General features: G+C 40.3%; 1 protein-coding gene across 1 annotated transcript in view; it reads right to left on the bottom strand.

Moving 5' to 3' along the window:
• Positions 1-652: 652 nt before the first annotated feature.
• The window catches only part of GRXCR1 (glutaredoxin, cysteine rich 1), a 134,644-nt gene continuing 115,752 nt past the window's right edge, over positions 653-19,544 (bottom strand). The window contains exons 3-4 of the mRNA XM_010858853.1: positions 16,191-16,256; positions 653-832 (exon numbers count right to left, since the gene is read on the bottom strand). Coding sequence (XP_010857155.1) covers positions 653-832; positions 16,191-16,256 — 246 coding nt within the window. The remainder of the gene's footprint in view (positions 833-16,190; positions 16,257-19,544) is intronic.

The following is a 19,544-nucleotide window of genomic DNA, read 5'->3' as shown; positions in this document are numbered from 1 at the left end:
TATGTGTGCAAACTATATAATATTTTGTGTCCAGCTCAAGAGAGTGGCAATAGTAGAAAACAGCTGTTTAAAAATATAAATTCAGAGAAGTCTGGCAGCTATTGAAATACATTCAATAACATTAATGATTTATCATTAATATCATCAGCCCCAAGACTACTTTTACAGCTTTAAAAATAATTTACTGCTTAAGCATAAGTAAGATATTCTTTTCCACTAACCAGAGCTCTCTTCTCCCCTACAGCTGAGGTTCACATATTAATAAAATGTATGCATCTGGAGAGCTGAATGAACTGATCCTAGACAACAGGGTGGCACTGTGATAGACACCATTGTATATATTTATATTTTCTTTAGAAAATCAAACACAGTTAGGGAATCAGACTTTGAATATCTTGGAATTTTATCAGGTCCTCCATTAATTCCAGTTAGAATCCAGGGTCTAGCACAGGGCTTGGCATACAGTAGCTGTTGAATAAACATTTATTTAATACATCAATGAACGTAGTCACGGCAAAAATTCCAAACAAAGGAAATTATAATAAACAAAGTTTATTGATTAATCCAGAAACATAGCCATTAAAAAAGAAAAAAGTATAAACCAAATTATTGCTTTCAGTCAATGACACCAGGTGCTCTGTGGGTGTGGACTCTAACCCACACAGCTCTTACAGCGCTGAAGACCATTCTCGTTGCAAGCCGTGCACTTCAGGGCCTTGAAAGAGTCTGTAAAGCAGTTTCGAAACACTGACATCTTGCTTCCATGGCAGACAGAGCACGGAAGAAAGCCAAAGCCCCCACAGGAGGGACACTCGTGTGGATGCTGCACTCTCTGGATAGGTGGCAGGAGGACAAGAAGGATAGGATTTGTGTTAGCATGACAATGCCATCAGCCTTCCTGTCTTTCTGTACTATAGACCGTTATAAAACAATACCAACGTATGATGATGGAGGACTTGCAATCATTTACCATTATAATATACAATAGATGCACAGGAAATGCTCTCTAACATTTCCTTTATTGTCTCATTGATGGCCATCAACAACACAAGCTTGGTGAGTAAAGGTTGGTACATTTTAAGTTAAAGGGCACATCATTTGAAAACTTCCAGAAATCCATCATATGAAAACACATATTTACAAATCAAAGAAATTCAGAAGATGGTAATTTGCCCTAAAGGAAAATACTGTAATTTTCCTTTTAGTATCGCTTCCTAGTTTTGTATCTTTGTTTATAGAATAGCAGCACTAATAGTGAGTCTGGAAAATAAGTAAAAATAAAAGATGGATTGGAGGAGCCTCTGTCAACTGAAGCTCCATCATCATATTGAACGTATAAATAATGCTTTGGTTTTTAAAAAGCACTTCCAAATGCATCACTACATAGAATCTTCTCTCATCTCATCCTTCACACATAAGAATACCTTCCTATGTAAAGCAGCTAATTCAAACATCATTGTGCTGTGCTGTACTGAGTCTCTCAGTCGTGTCTGACTCTTTGCGACCCCATGGACTGTAGCCCTCCAGGCTCCTCTGTCCATGGGGATTCTCCATGCAAGAATACTGCAGTGGATTGCCATGCCCTCCTCTAATATCATTACCTTCGTTTTACATTTAAAGAAACAGACATAGAAATCTTGAGACTTATCTAAGTCCATAAAACTACCCACCGTAACTATCAGCTTTTCTACCTCAAGTAAAAATAAAGTACCCATTACAGCATAATGAAATTAACTAGGAAGCGTGCTGTTGTTGTTGTTGCTGTTGTTGTTGCAAGTCATGTCCAACTCTTGCTACCCTGTGAACTGTAGCCCCACAGGTTCCTCTGTTCATGGGATTTCCCAGGCAAGAATACTGGAATGGGTTGCCAGTTCCTTCTGCAGGGGAGCTTCCTGACCCAGGGATCGAACCGTAGGTCTCCTGCATTTGCAAGTGAATTCTTTACTACTGAGCCATCATGTTAAGGATATTTTGAAGATTTCCATACACATTTCCGTTCGCTTTTTTGAACATATAACCTCTGCTGGAGTCCACAAGTGGCAGCCATCTGCTGGTGGGAGCTTAGGAGCCATTACAGAATGAATACAAAGAGAATGGGAGTTAAAACAAGCTTCTGACTTGCAAAGTAGGAACTTTCAGCTATGTCTGAAAGCCAGCTTTTGTGACAAGAATAATTGCCAAAATACACTTGAGAAATATAGATACACACACACATGCACACACACACACTCAGACAAACATACCTTACATACTTAGACATACATACAGATTTTCTCTGGAAATTCACAATTGTACTTAATAAAGTCTCCAAAAAATCCAATGGAAAAGGAAACCAATTAACTAGGTTTAACCCACCATGTTCCCAGCAAGAAATTCTTTCCTAGAAAGCAACTACAATTTTCTCATAAAAATGTGCTTTGGGAAAGAAACATTAAGGATCTGATTGCTTTAAAATTTATATATTTCCAGACCACTTTTCAGAGCTGCATATTCTGTATTCAGTAAGATTCATTTACAGTTACCATTTGACTTTGCTATTAGATCGAGATAGCAAAATTCATGTCATATCTTATTTTTAGCAACAGAATTACTTTGATGGAAAGTAGTGATTTCTAGTCTGAAGGACACAAACAAGAAACGTTGTCAAGTTTGTAGAGATTCAAAGCTCTTCCAAAAAGTTGGATTGTATGTAGCAATTTAGTTTCTCTGTAGCTGGATTTTTGTCATTTCCTTGTGCAAGAGTTGACCAAAAAGTGGTGCATCGAACTTACAATTTTGCATGATACAAAAATGTCTTTAGAAAAAAGCTTTATATAAAAACAAAAGCAGTGAAGAAAGAGTGTAGTCTAAAAACAAAATATAAGAGAATTAGTAAGTAATGCTCTTCTTATCAAAGTTTAGAAAGGCTATGATAAGGTAGACAGACCCTTGACATGTGTTAGAACCAGGCCAGAGATTATGTTAAAAATATTTAATGACTTATACAGAAACAACACCAACTAGTCAGAAAGGACTTATAAAACCCTGAGTCTAGGATGTCACTGTAGGATGTACTTGTTTGTAAATAGGTTTGGATTTCAAGTAGAATGGGATCATCAAATTTTGCAACTAAAAATATGTGTTGCCCAGTTAGCTTGTATATCAGATAGACCATAGATAAAGTTTTGTGTAGATATGCCAAAGATTATATGGAACATACTTAAACTAAAAAAATTATTCATAATTTAATTGAGGCTTAAATGTAAGCAGACAGCCTATACTTTATCTGGCAACCCTTATAGGGTAGTTGCTTTTATGGAAGAGGAGAGCTGCTTGGGAGTCTTAGAGTAGTAGCTATTTACTAACTAGTATAAACCTTAACAACAAGTATAAACATTTCAATATTTTAAAATTCTTCAATAGCTTAAGATTTTCCCGTGAAACACATTTGTGCTGGCAAGCAAAGAACAACAAAGCTAGAATGAATGTGAGTGCTAAGGAGTTTCCTAGGCTCATTCACCATCTATGTCATTTACTCCAAATACCAGGCTTTTAACACAGAGAAATAATAATAAACACACAATCAAATTAAAAATTATTGAAACCAAACACAACCCTATAGGCTTTCCTGGGGACAAACACCTTCCCACATCATCTTCCACCTCTTGTTTATAGAAAAGCTTTAGCCTCCTAGCCTTCTCTGAGTTACAAAGAGTAAATTTAATCAGAAAAGTGAAAAAAAAGCAGAAACAAATGAAAACAGTCAGGCAAGACAAAATAATAATAGTTTGACTGTGTGGATCACAATAAACTGTGGAAAATTTTGAAAGAGATGGGAATACCAGACCACCTGACCTGCCTATTGAGAAACCTATATGCAGGTCAGGAAGCAACAGTTATAACTGGACATCGAACAATAGCCTGGTTCCAAATAGGAAAAAGAGTATGGCAAGGCTGTATATTGTCACCCTGCTTATTTAACTTCTATGCAGAGTACATCATGAGAAACTCTGGACTGGAAGAAACACAAGCTGGAATCAAGATTGCTGGGAGAAATATCAATAACTTTAGATATGCAGATGACACCACCCTTATGGCAGAAAGTGAAGAGGAACTAAAAAGCCTCTTGATGAAAGTGAAAGTGGAGAGTGAAAAAGTTGGCTTAAAGCTCAACATTCAGAAAACTAAGATCATGGCATCTGGTCCCATCACTTCATGGCAAATAGATGGGGAAACAGTGGAAACAGTGTCAGACTTTATTTTTGGGGGCTCCAAAATCACTGCAGATGGTGACTGCAGCCATGAATTAAAAGATGCTTACTCCTTGGAAGGAAAGTTATGACCAACCTAGATAGCATATTCAAAAGCAGAGACATTATTTTGCCAACAAAGGTCGGTCTAGTCAAGGCTATGGTTTTTCCAGTGGTCATGTATGGATGTGAGAGTTGGACTGTGAAGAAGGCTGAGCACCGAAGAATTGATGCTTTTGAACTGTGGTGTTGGAGAAGACTCCTGAGAGTCCCTTGGACTGCAAGGAGGTCCATACTAAAGGAGATCATTCCTGCGTGTTCTTTGAAAGGACTGATGCTGAAGCTGAAACTCCAGTACTTTGGCCACCTCATGCAAAGAGTTGACTCATTGGAAAAGACTCTGATGCTGGGAGGGATTGGGGGCAGGAGGAGAAGGGGATGAGGATGAGATGGCTGGATGGCATCACTGATGTGGACGTGAGTTTGAGTGAACTCCGGGAGTTGGTAATGGACAGGGAGGCCTGGTGTGCTGCGATTCATGGGGTCACAAAGAGTCGGACGCAACTGAGTGACTGAACTGAACTGAACCATGTAATAAAGTCAACTCCTTTTGTTACTCCTCAAGGGCAAAAGATAATATCCTGAGCCATATCGCTGACCTGAATTGTTTTGCAGATACTAAGATTCCCACCCCCACCTTGCCACATAAAGTGTTAGTTTCTCAGTCATGTCAGACTCTTTGCGACCCCATGGACTGGAGCCCCCCAGGGCCTCTGCCCTTAGAATTCTCCAGGCAAGAATACTGGAGTGGGAGTGGGTAGCCATTCCCTTCTCCAAGTGATCTTCCTGATCCAGGGATCAAATCCCAGTCTCATGCACTGCAGGTGGATCCTTCACCATCTGAGCCACCAGGGTAGCCTCAAGTGGAAGAAGTGAACTGCATGCTGATCACTAGTATGTAGACCCCAGGGAGGTTGGAATCAGAAGGTTGAGGTTGTTAACTCACCCTGTCACCTCACCACCAACCAATCAGGTGGATATCCATGAGTGGATCAAGCATCCTATGACCTTCTCCCTCCTTTTATCTTTAAAAATCCTTCCTTGAAAGTCATCGGGGAATTCAAATGTGAGCTGTCCATACTTCTTTCTTGGCCCCACACTGGATGCCTCACAGTAAATGCTATATTTTCCTTCACCACAATCTGGTATGAGTAGATTGGGTTTACTGTTTGGGCAAGTGGACCCAAATTTGGTTTCGTAACATTATCTTATATCATGGGCCTGGAGCATGACTTCCAAAGATTACTTTCGAAGGGCCAAAATATCAAATGTTAAATATATGATGAGTCTGCTATTTAATTACTTCTCTGCAATTCAGAACACATAAATTTCCTAAAATGAAGTTAATATATAAACTCTAAAAGCCACAGTGTCCATTTTAAAGGGAATCACAGATAGACCAAGGTCATCCTAAAACAACTTTGTCAGAATTATGCAATGCTATGGTAAAATTTGCTTTTACTTATAGGGTTGTTGGGACAATTTAATGAGTAAATTCATATAAAGTGAATAGAATACTGTCTGGCACATAGTAGCTACTCAGTAATGGCTAATAGCCATTATTTTATTAATAAATCCTAATCTGAAGAGATTTTTATTAACTGCTGCTTCAAGCTAAATTGCTTGTGGTCACATGACACAGTCATTTTCTACCACTAATATAGTCATTTTATTTAAACACCACTTCTATACTTGGTCTTCTGGTCTAAAGCATTGCCACTGTAAGAAAAGGAGAGTAAATGTATTTTGATTCACATGTGAATTCTGATGTCTTGGAGCACAGCATTGGAAAGATTCTGAGGCCATTTCCACTCTCAAGAAAATTCAGCCCTTTAGCCATAAACTTGGGAGAAAAAAGAATGGCTTACCCAGCACGTACGGTTGTATGGTCAGGCCACTCAACATGGCTGTTCTCTTGCTCTCTACATCCACTGCTCAGTTAGTCCCTGCTTCACCTACACTCTACTTGCATGACTGACCTTCCTTCATTTTTAAAAAATTTATTTATTTTTTTATTTTTGGCTGCATTCGGTCTTCGTTGCTGCATGCAGGCTTTCTCTAGTTGCATCAAGTAGGGGCTACTCATTGCAATGCATGGGCTTCTCATTGCAGTGGCTTCCCTTGTTTCAAAGCATGGGCTCCGGGCATACTGGCCTCAGTAGTTACTGCACCTGGCCTCAGTAATTGTGGTTCGTGGCCTTAGTTGCCCCAAGGGATGTGGGATCCTCCTGGACCAGGAGTTGAATCAGTGTCTCCTGCATTGGCAGGTGAATTCTTAATTAACCACTGGGACCACCAAGGAAGCCCCTGACCTTCCTTCTTATTTGTAGAGCCTGATTAGTAAATACCTATATACTTGTCCCTCGCCCAAGTTTGTCATTGTTCTAATATTTAGATGAGAATGGCTCCCCTTTGATAGTTTAATGAAGGGAAGAACTCTGCCCCAGGAGGGTACATAGCCTAAGGGGATAAAAGAGGAAATCCTCCTCTGCTGAATTCCCCTAGTAACCAATAAGCCAATCTACAATATTTCTCCCTATAACTGGTAGTCTCCTTATTCTTCCTGGGAGTGAAGACCTCTGCTGCTGTGTCCAGCCTGCCATCCGCCTCCCAGCAGTGGGATGTTGCTCCAGGACCCTTCTGCTTCAGATGTGTTGTTGTTGTTCAGTCACTTAGTCACGTCTGACTTTGCAACCCTGTGGACTACAGCATGCCAAGTTTCCCTATCCTTCACCATCTCCCAGAGTTTGCTCAAACTCATGTCCATCAAGTTGGTATTATCATCCAACCATCTCGTCCTCTATCATCCCCTTCTCCTCCTGCCTTCAACCTTTCCCAACATCAGGGTCTTTTTTCTAATGAGTCAGCTCTTTGGATCAGGTGACCAAAGTATTAGAGCTTCAGCATCAGTCCTTCTAATGAATACTCAGGGTTGATTTCCTTTAGGATTGACTGGCTTGATCTCCTTGCAGTCCAAGGGACTCTCAAGAGCCTTCTCCAACACCACAGCTCAAAAGCATCATTTCTTCAGTGTTCAGCTTTCTTTCTTGTAAGAAAGATGTGTAAGATCTCCCATCTATTAAACTGCTGATGTCTCTGTCACCTACTGTGGGCTCTTTCTTCAGCAAATATAGTAACTGCAGGCCTGAAGGCTGCAGCCCAACAAGAGTCTATATCCAGTATCTGATGTAATAGAGACTACCTCATTTTACAAATGATGAAACAAAGATTTTTAATGAGTAAAAGTGAATGTTCAGATCACAGAGAAATTTGAAAACAGATTTCCACTTTCAGTGAAGAGGTTGACTACAGACAATTTGATCTTCAAACAGTTAAGAAATCTAGAGTAGCTCTTCAGTGTCCTGACACCCAGCAAAGCTAGAAACCAGGCAGACCTGGTTGATAACAGCACCCAGTAAGAGTGCTGAATCTACAGAATGCCCCCCTCTTCACAGTGGTTTGGATGGAAGCATGTGCTTTAGGGGCAGTAATAGAGCTCATGCTCAGTCATATCCAACTCTTTAGAGATGGAATTTAAGAAAAAAGGAGTAAGAAATCATCCTCCTTTTAATCTCTATCTGTTCATCTATTCTTGGCCAGGGACTTAAAAAAAAATAAAAATCCAGCAGGCTCATTCCACAAATAAGTTCACATTGCTAGGCACTATGTATGGCATAGGAGATACAGCAGTGAGCAAGAAATTTCCCTGTTCTTTTAATAAGTAGCTCTCAGCTACAAATAAGGATTTATTAGTGAAATATTAACTAATAATGACTAATCTTATTGAGTGGCTATTACATACCAGGCAATGTTCTATTCACTTTACATGAATTCACTCTAAATCTTCTCAACAATCAAGTAGAAGGCTGATCTCATTATAGCGCTGTAGAGATTCTGCATTATCTGAAGATGGCCTTGGTTCCCTGGCAGCTCAGCCGGTAAAGCGTCTGGAAGACTGGGTTGGGAAGGTCTCCTGGAGAAGGAAATGGCACCCCACTCCAGTACTCTTGCCTGGAAAATCCCATGGACAGAGGAACCTGGTAGGCTACAGTCCATGGAGTCGCAAAGAGTCGGACACAACTGAGCGACTTCTCTTTCTTTCTTTCTTCTTTCTTTTGGCCTGTTTGTGATTCCATATAAAAATGATGATGTAACTTTTAGTATTTATATATTAATTTTATTTTAGGGAATTTATTTGTGGTCTTTGAATATATCCACTTCATACCACAGTCATCTAAATTGAAGCCCCCAAGAATTCCCTAGCCTCTAACAATGGACCAGAGGATAAGAGTGGAGTTCATGAATGATTGTGAAATGGGTTTTTTTTTTGTGGCACAAACTCAAATTTCATAAATAAGAAGAGCTTTTTGCTGTTCTCTAATGCAGAAACAGGATGCTAAGATCAAGAGTATTTAGTGTTTTTTTCAAGATTAAGGAATGAATGCAATTCTTATTTTTAACCTCAGATCATCTAATCCTATTTTAGAAGTACTGGGAACTCTCTTAAGTGTTCTGCCAAGGAAGAAGCAACTTATCTGACTCTCTGTAACCATAAACTCCCTCATCCAGGTTATCTATGAATCAGACTCACTCCACATAACAGATTGTCACAAAAGTGAACACTTGGCCTATAGTCATCTCTGGATGATCCACCTTTGTCTACATACTTTGTTTTAAACTATAGTAAACCATTAAAAGTTGGCTTAAAGCTCAACATTCAGAAAACTAAGATCATGGCATCCAGTCCCATCATTTCATGGAAAATAGATGGGGAAACAGTGGAAACAGTGGCTGACTATTTTTCTGGACTCCAAATCACTGCAGATGGTGATTGCAGCCATGAAATTAAAGGACGCTCATTCCTTGGATGGAAAGTCATGACCAACCTAGATAGCATATTGAAAAGCAGAGACATTACTTTGCCAACAAAGGTCCATCTAGTCAAGGCTATGGTTTTTCCAGTGGTCATGTATGGATGTGAGAGTTGGACTAAAAGAAAGCTGAGTGCCAAAGAATTGATGCTTTTGAACTATGGTGTTGGAGAAGACTCTTGAGAGTCCCTTGGACTGCAAGGAGATCCAACCAGTACATCCTAAAGGAGATCAGTCCTGGGTGTTCATTGGAAGGACTGATGTTGAAGCTGAAACTCTAATACTTTGGCCACCTGGTGCAAAGAACTGACTCCTTTGAAAAAACCCTGATGCTGGGAAAGATTGAAGGCAGGAGGAGAAGGGGACGACAGAGGATGAGATGGTTGGATAGCACCACCGACTCAATGGATATGTGTTTGGGTAAACTCCGGGAGTTGGTGATGGACAGGGAGACCTGGTGTGCTGCGGTTCATGGGGTCACAAAGAGTCGGACACGACTGAGCAACTGAACTGAACTGAACTGAACAACGATTTAATTCAGCAATTGCTTGTTAAGTGCCTAGGAGGCTATTCTCTGTCTGATAAAGCCATTAATAAGCAGAATCATTCCTGATCCTTGATTTTCAGAGTTATGAAATGCTGACACAGTGGAAATATGTTGTTATATTCCTAAATGTATAAGCCAGATTTGTGAATCTGATTCTTGATCCAATGGGATGTATGGCCACAACCTTATTTAAAAAGATGTTCCAATTTCAGGAAGAGGCACCCAGAGCACGTGGCCTGATTGCCTAGGTAAGTAGATGGTACTCTGCTGCTTTAATCTCTGAACATGCTGTGGCCACCCACTCCATGGAGAGGGAACATCACCCAGAATGTTGCCTCTCCAAGGAGTGTCAGGCCAGCCTTTGATAGCTCCAATGCCTTACACAGACATTGGAGCATGTGCCTTACACAGACATACACAGCCTGTGCCATTTCCAGCATCCTCGGTGTGTAGTTGAGAATCTTACTTCTGTTCTTCCTGAATGAAAAATCAGGCTTTACAAGGGAAAAAAAAGTACTGAAAGTGAACGCTATATTGGCAGCCTCATAGCAATGACATCAAAATGTTTCGTCAAATCTTTAGAAAAACAACAAGGCAGAAAAGCGCATTAGAGCTTCTCTACCATCTGAGATCTTTAATTCAGCGTCTGCCATAACAAGGTGCTTGCTAATACATCTCAGGGCTGCCCTGACTTCCTCTGTGTGGGTACCAGCAGGATCAGCTGTCCATCTCAGTTATTGTTTGGGGGGAATACTTGGACACTCTTCTCTTTTGATCTTTAGCTTGTTTATTAATATAAATAAATATACAAATAAATTTTACCCCCCAAATGGTGTTTTTATTCATCCTTTTCACCCAAGTATTCTCTTGCATAAAATAAGTCATTTAATCTTCTTTCAGCTAGCCTTATTGAACCCAAGTCTCGTACCAGCTACTGCCACATTTCACTTGCTTCTGCTACCCATGTTTGAAGCCACTGACAAGTCTTCATCAGCGAATCAGGCCCCCTCAGTTTCCCAGGGCAAGTTTCACTTGGGTGGAATGTATGCTAGAATTCTTAGGCCAGAAAACTTGAGATGAATTGCTGACACCATTTTTGTGGACCCAGCTGTAGCCACTAAGCCGCTTTCCTCTCCGTTACTAGGGTAATTGTTAGAAACTGGGGCCTGAATTACAAAGACCAGGGGAGTCACGGTCTGCTATGCAGCACCCTAGTAACAGCAAATTGGAGCTTGGTATGAGCTCTCTGGTTTCTCTCTAAAGGTATTGCTTATTTGCCCATTCTCTGTACAATGCCATACTAGCATAAGAGCCAAGTGTTAAAAATCCAGTCTGTTCCCTGGACCTAATACTCTGCCTATCTCCCAGTAAACTTCTCCCCTGGGTCTTAGGTCCTGTCACATGGTCAGATTTCCCAGACACCAACTTGTCACTTAATTTGAGAGTGAAGGAAGCACAGATTCATGGTTAAGATCAAGGAGTCAGGTTTAGAATTGTGAGTCAAACACTATTTACAAGGTCTAGAGCAACTAACCTAATCATCCGGGCCTCCATTGCCTTGTCTGAAAAACAAAGACAGTAACAGAACCCACCTTGCAGTGTTACTTTGAGGTTTGAATAACTTAATACATATAATACCAGGAATAGGAACAGTACTGCTACTTAGAAAGAAATCCAATGCTTCCTACCTCAGGAATATTTAACTCCTGTTTTATTGCCAAAAGCTAATCAGAAGAATTGGATGTGCTTGGATATGAATCTTGTCTTTTGTCCACTTTTACTGGTTCTTCCAACTGCTTCTCCAAGGCTAGTCACTTTCCCTGGGTAAGTTTGCTTAAACCGTAGCACCTTCACCGGCAGTTTAGGGATATCTGGATGGCTGAAAATTCTCTACCAGTTTTGTTATATGGACAAAGCAGCCCAACAGAGGTATAGCTCTTACAACTCCTATGAATGGTAGAAGCCAGTACCATACCATTGTATTTCAACATTAAGAATAGACTTAAATGTTTCTGGATTATTTATGGCATCTGTAGAATTGAGACAGACTTAATGAAGAGAATAAAATCCTCTTTCCAGGATTCTTTGAGCTGAGAGAGAGAGGTTATGTTAATATACAGCATGATAGTATTAATCAAGTTGCCAAATAAAGGAATTATAGACCCAAAGGAAAAAAGTCCAGGAATAGCTAAGATAAATCATCAATCTTTAAAAAGAAGAGTAATGAGGGACATTCACTCTATAGGATCCTAAAAGGTGCTATTAAACCACAGGAATAAAAATGGTACAATATTGGTAAAACAGGAACAAACAGATCAAGGGAAATTATTAGAAAGCTCAGACAAAGACCTGAATATATATGGGGAATTACTATAATATAAAATTGGCAGCAAACATTCATTGGATTATTGAAAAAGCAAGAGCATTCCAGAACAACATCTACTTCTGCTTTATTGACTATGCCAAAGCCTTTGACTGTGTGGATCACAACACACTGTGGAAAATTCTTCAAGAGATGGGAATACCAGACCACCTGACCTGCCTCCTGAGAAATCTGTATGCAGGTCAAGAAGCAACAGTTAGAAGTGGACATGGAACAACAGACTAGTTCCAAATAGGGAAAGATGTATGTCAAGGCTGTATATTGTCACCCTGCTTATTTAACTTATATGCAGGCAATGGCACCCCACTCCAGTACTCTTCCCTGGAAAATCCCATGGATGGAGGAGCCTGGTAAGCTGCAGGGGGTCACTACAAGTCAGACATGACTGAGCGACTTCACTTTCACTTTTCACTTTCACTCACTGGAGAAGGAAATGGCAACACACTCCAGTGTTCTTGCTTGGAGAGTGCCAGGGACAGGGGAGCCCAGTGGGCTGCAGTCTGTGGGGTCACACAGAGTCAGACACGACTGAAGTGACTTAGCAGCAGCAGCAGAGTACATCATGAGAAATGCTGGACTGGATTAAGCACAAGCTGAAATCAAGATTGCCAGGAGAAATATCAATAACATCAGATATGCAGATGACACCACCCTTATGGCAGAAAGTGAAGAAGAACTAAAGAGCCTCTTGATGAAAGTGAAAGAGGAGGGTGGAAAAGTTGGTTTAAAGCTCAACATTCAGAAAACTAAGAACATGGCATCCAGTCCCATCACTTCATGGCAAATAGATGGGGAAACAGTGGAAACAGTGACAGACTTTATTTTCTTGGGCTCCCAAACTACTGCAGATGGTGATTGCAGCCATGAAATTAAAAGACGCTTGTTCCTTAGAAGGAAAGTCATGACCAACCTAGACAGCATATTCAAAAGCAGAGACATTACTTTGCCAACAAAGGTCCATCTAATCAAAGCTATCATTTTTCCAGTAGAAAATAGAAAGTTCCATCCATTTTCTCACATGTATGGATGTGAGAGTTGGACTATAAAGAAAGCTGAGTGCCAAGAATTGATGCTTTTGAACTATAGTGTTGGAGAAGACTCTTGAGAGTCCCTTGGACTACAAGGAGATCCAACCAATCCATCCCAAAGGAAATTAGTCCTGAATATTCATTGGAAGGATTGATGCTGAATCTGAAGCTCCAATACTTTGCCACCTGATGCGAAGAACTGACTCATTTGAAAAGACCTTGATGGTGGGAAAGATTAAAAGCAAGAGAAGGGGACAACAGAGGATGAGATGGTTGGATGGCATCACCAACTCAATGGACATGAGTTTGAGTAAACTCCGGGAGTTAGTGATGGACAGGGAGGCCTGGTGTGCTGCCGTCCATGGGGTCACAAAGAGTCAGACATGACTGCATGACTTAACTGAATTGAAAATTGGCAGAACAAAACAATAAAGAAATAATATATTATTTAATAGAGGATGCTGGAAATCTCACTATGTATAAGAAAATGGAAATGGATTCTCCATTAATGAAAGAACCAGATGGTAACAAGTATAAAGTGAACAGAAGAAAATGTAGGCTGATATCTTCTGACCTTATGACAGAAGGATACTTCATAAATAAAAGTTAAAAAGCACAAAAATAAGGACAAATGGTGGGTTAGGTTATATCAGAAGGTTTCTATTGGATGAAGGACACCAAGAAAGAATCTAAAAATAGGGAAGGAAATATTGACAATAATTAAAACCAACAAAAAGTTAACATCTAGATTATAGAGGATCTTCTGAAAGCCAACAACAACAGCAGAAGTCCCAAGATTTTTAATGGGAAAGGATAAGAATATACAACATAAAGAAAAGAAAGAAAGAAAGTGAAGTTGCACACAGTCGTGTCAGACTCTGCGACCCCATGGACTGTAGCCTACCAGGCTCCTCTGTCCATGGGATTTTCCAGCCAAGAGAACTGGAGTGGGTTGCCATTTCCTTCTCCAGGGGATCTTCCAGATCCAGGGATCAAACCTGGGTCTCCCGCATTGTAGGCAGATGCTTTACGGTAATATACAACATACAGAAGAAGAAATTTAAAAATTTAACAAGCATACAAGGAAATGCCCAAACTCAATGGTTATCAGAAAAACATTAATAAAACGATAAGGCTATATATCTTTATCCCTACTACCTTGGCAAAAATTATGGAACAATGTAAAACAATTGTGGGGAATGTGAGAACATAGGAAACCTCTTTCTCTGTAGGAGGGAGTATTGGATGGTGCAAATATAATGAAGAGCCATCTGGCACTACCTGAAAAAGTGGGGATACACACAAGCTATTATCCAGTGATTTCTACTCTCAGAGAAATTCACAAACGAACGTGGTCAAGGTTACTCCTTGCAGCAGTTTATTTGAAGGGGAAGTTAGAGGACATCAGTGGATGAGTAGATAAAAAATAGTATGGGAGCCACGTACAGCTGCACTGTACAAAATATAAGCTATTTGTCAGATATGGTTAATCATATTACTTATTTAAAAATTTTTACTTGATTTGAATTTAAATCAAATAGAGTTAAATAAAATTAAAAATTCAGTTCTTCAGTCACACTAACTATTCTTTAAGTGCTCAATAGCCACCTGCATCCAGTGACTACTATGTTGGATAGGATACAGTAAAAACATCTCCATCATCAGAGAAAGCTGGATTCAATTGTACTCTCCTGGAGAAGTATGAAGCAATTTAAAAGAGGGGATGAAAGGTTCACGAAGTAATATAGGTGGTTCTTAAAAGCATAGTGCCTATAGAAAGGAATTTGAAACACAATTAGGTGTGTTACATAACATCATTTGTACAAATAAAAGTATGCAAAGAAAATAATAATACACATTGAGTTAAATCACTTAAATTAAAAGGCACATATTAACCCAAATTGATGGTTTCATCAAATTGATGGGACTGGAGTACAGTATAGGGATGAAAGGAAAGAAACAAACCCATCTATACAGATTTTAGAGCTGAGAGGAGTTTTAGATTATGATGTACACACCATCATTGTATTTGTCCTTCTGGGCAAGATTACAATATGAATAAAACATGATTCCTAACACCAAGGAGCATATAGTTCATTTGGGACACGACTCAAATGTTCAAAGAAAAGAGGTAAGAAAAATTAAATGACTGTGATAAACACCTGAGAAAAAGAGGGATACAGGAATGCGAAGGTGGGAGAAATCTGGAATGATGTAGGAAAGATGTGATGCCACAGAGGGGCCTTGATGATGGTGGAGGAGAATGAGGCAATGGAACAATAGCAGGCTAGGCAGACAGAAGGAAAGGGAGTAAGAAGCCATGAAGTGGAAGGAATGGAAGAAAATCAGGAAAGAGGTCAGCAAAGGAGACTGGACCACAAAGAGCTGGCCATGGCACATCCAATCTATGTAACCATATTGCATGGTTCACCTGGGAAAGTCTGAGTCATGTTCACTGTCCCAGAAAAATTACTAATGCACCTTTTTCACTCTCAAGATGACCCAGTTAGGCTATAAAATATATATAATTTAATTCTACATATAGAGAGAAATAGGCTGATAAAATTGAGAGATATTAAGGACTTTCTGGGTACATACTGATTTGATACATTATATATCCAAATAAATATTTCTGAGATGTTGTAATTACAAGTACAGGAACAAAATTAAAAGGTGCACTTTTGGAGAAATAAGTTTTTCTGTTATCTTTAGAAATGGCGAGCTGGTCTTCGGGAAAAAGGAAAATAATTTACATAAAAAACGTTATTTGTGCTTCCAGACAATGGCCTGACTTGAAATACCTCATCAACATCTCTATAACAGAGAATTAGGTTCTAATAAAGCTGACTGGAATTTTCACCTAATACTATGAGGTTGTTAGACACTAACACTAAAGTCACTCTAGCTGGAGCAAACCTCACGGCAGGTGGTAGCAAATTAAAACTGCCACACGTATCCTGTTACATATTTGTAAGAACATGCAGGGAAAAATTCAATTAGGGAAACTCAATTACAATCAGAATGTGTTGAACATTTTGATTACTAAAAATAAGTTGCTAAAAGCACAATTACCTCAATTTTGGTTAAGAGGTCTTGCAGTTCTCCTGATTCGTTCATTGACAAAATTTTCTCAGCACCCTATTAACAAGAGAGGGTAGGGGAGAAAGAAAATCCATTTTGTTAGTATTTGAGAAAAAAAGTTCTAGACGGGAAAGTTTAACCCAGAAAATACTGAACAGGATTTTTCACTTCAGATCTGCTGCAGCTACTGCTGCTAAGTCGCTTCAGTCGTGTCTGACTCTGTGCGACCCCATAGATGGCAGCCCACCAGGCTCCCCCGTCCCTGGGATTCTCCAGGCAAGAACATTGGAGTGGGTTGCCATTTCCTTCTCCAGTGCCTGAAAGTGAAAAGTGAAGTTGCTAGGTCATGTCTGACTCTTAGCGACCCCATGGACTGCAGCCTACCAGGCTCCTCTGTCCATGGGATTTTCTAGGCAAGAGTACTGGAGTGGGGTGTCATCGCCTTCTCTGTCACTTCAGATCTAAATAAACCTAAAACCAGTCTTCTCTGGAGGCTCAGTGGTAAAGAATCTGCCTGCCAGTTCAGGTGATGCAAGTTCAATCCCTAGGTCAGGAAGAGCCCCTGGAGAAGGGTATGGTCACCCACTCCATTATTCTTGCTGGGAAATTCCAAGGACAGAGGAGCCTGGCAGGCTACAGTCCATGGGGTCGCAAAAGAGTCAGACATGACTTAGCAACTAAATAATAACAACAAAACCTAGATGCAGGAAACCAAAGGAGTAGAAATTTCTCTTCACATATTCTCCCCTCTAGTAAGGCTAATGGTGGGCAAAAGGAGGATTGCCAGCAGAAGTTGAGCGATGGGAACCCACAGCTATCAGATGAAGTCCAGATATGGAAGATTCCAGCATACCCTTCAGAGTTGTTCAGGAAGCTGAAGCCAGCCACCTGGGAAAGGAAGCCTCTGAGCAAATCCCCAGCCTGGGCTACCTCTGCCCTCTTCCAGGCAGTCCTGGACCTCCCCTCCTTAGAGTCATGCATAATAGTAATAATAAAATTACTAAGCATCCACAAAAGTACCTATTGTGAGTAGACACCGACATCATCTAATTTGATGTGGTGGATTCTCATAACAGTAGAAATTGAGCCTCAGTGAGATTAAATAACAATTCCAAGGTCACCCAGAGAAAAAGCAGAGTTGGAACTAGAACACCAGCAGGGGATTTACTTGAGAGCTAATGTTTTCAACTTTTAAAATTTTACTGTGAAAAAGGAAAACAGAGGCAATGTATGCACTTTCCCACAAACCCATCGTGTCTTTTGGAACTACTCCATTTTCCTTTCCCTTCCAGCCTCTACCTACCTTTTCCCACTCTATTTCCCAACATCCAGCCATAGAGGGGAAAGAAGGAAGACATCATTATTTTCTATCAAAGACAAGACCACCTCTGCCTTTTTCACATCATATCCCTGGCAAAAAATAAGTGTTGAATCCATTTTTTATTTGAGGTAGGAAATGGCAACACACTCCAGTATTCTTGCCCAGAAAATCCCATGCACAGAGGAACCAGATGGGGCTACAGTCCATGAGGTCACAAAGAGTTGGACACAACGAGCGACTGAGAATTCATGAATGCCATTTTTGATTAATCAAGACTGCCGGAAGCCAGCATGAGGAACTCCACCCGTAGCAAACGTCATGAGGAAGGAGGCTCGGCATACGCAAAGGCGGGATCGAGCCTCAGGAGTTCCCCTGGAAATTCTCGAGCATCTGCCCCCAAAACCAGAGTCTGCCTACTTACTGCTTTGTGCTCTCACCTACACCTCTGACTTTACGGGGACTGTCCCCCACCACCTCTCTCTGAAAAAGAGTTAAATTACAGCTCCAGTTAATGAAGTTCTTGGGTGTGATAAGAGTGTTTTAGTTCACAACTGTGAGAGGCATGAGATGTTCTAAATTGTCTAAATACAGATTCCTTTGAGCAGTTAAAAGATTGATTAGAAATTGTATTGGTGAAGGGTTTTTCACTTGTTGGGCCAATGTTTGCTGCTAAGTCTCCATATCCCTTACCTACTGTGTCCCTGGCAGTGTATTGATTAATATAATTGGTGTAAGTAGTAGCTTTAATGTTTGTAACCTTGGGCCCTTGAGTTAATTCTTTTTCTTGTTATAGCCCACCACACCTTTGCCCTGTATGAATGAAACTTTATCTAATGCTTTTGGAGGGTGGCGCCTGACTTATCACCTTTAGAGAAAAATAAGATTTCTGAAGAAAGGGTCTTAAAATGTTAACAGGCCTCCAGGCCAGAAGAGGATGCAAATCACCTAAACTTTTGCATATGATAAATTTACAGGAAGAAAGCCTGGCTTACTGCATGACTCTACCCCTTCCCCCATTATCCTCTATGCATAACTTAAGGTATAAAAACTACTTTGGGAAATAAAGTGCGGGCCTTGTTCACCGAAGCTTGGTCTCCCCATGTCGTTCTTTCTCTCACCTTCTGGCTGAATTATTCAACCTCTTTTCTCCACTGAATTTCCTCACTGAGCTATCCTTATTTAACCACTCTTTATATCCTTAATTAACATTTAATTAAGCAATTGTTTCCTGATCCTCACCAATGCTGTCCCTGCTTCGAATTCCCTGGATCCAACGGGGTTGGATCCAACGGGGTTGGACCCCGGTACAAGACAGACAGAAATATCATCACATAAAAAAAATACTTCCTGGATTCCTGTTTGTGCTGAGCAGGGTGAAAAACACAAAGACTCATTTAAAAAATTAAAAAAGGCCCTCATGTTAGGAGATTACAATACATTTTTATGTAAACACACAACCAAGTAACCCTCAAGGAGAATGGGAGATGCCTGCTAAATGAGTGATGCAGGAAAAGGATGAACCAGGAGATCCCAGCAGGGAGAAAAGAAGATCTGCTTATGGGGAGCAGAAAAGACTTTCTGAGGTTGGTGGCATTTGATCTGGACTTTGAAGATTAGGTGAGAGCTTTTAAGACAGGCAGGAGTTTGAAGATTAGGTGAGACTTTTAAGACAGGCAGGAAACTCCACCAGGGATGTACAGGAGCCTTTAGTTTTGCATTTCATTTACTTCAGTTTATTTTATATTGGTGCTAATGGTAAAGAACCTGCCTGCCAATTCAGGAGACAGAAGATGTGAGTTTGATCCCTGGATTGGCAAGATCCCTTGGAGGAGGGCATGGTAATCCACTCCGGTATTTTTGCCTGGAGAATCCCATAAGCAGAGGAGCCTGGAGGAGCCCTGGTAGGGCAGAGAGTCAGACAAGACTGAAGTGACTTAGCACACATGCACACATATCATCTTAATCACAATCAGGAATGTCCAACAAAGCATAGTGAATGAATATATAGGGCTACAGAAAACAAA

The sequence above is a fragment of the Bison bison genome, unplaced genomic scaffold (genome assembly GCF_000754665.1).
Source record: "Bison bison bison isolate TAMUID 2011002044 unplaced genomic scaffold, Bison_UMD1.0 scf7180017864451, whole genome shotgun sequence".
NCBI lineage: Eukaryota > Metazoa > Chordata > Mammalia > Artiodactyla > Bovidae > Bison > Bison bison.
This window is presented reverse-complemented; position numbering and strand designations above follow the sequence as displayed.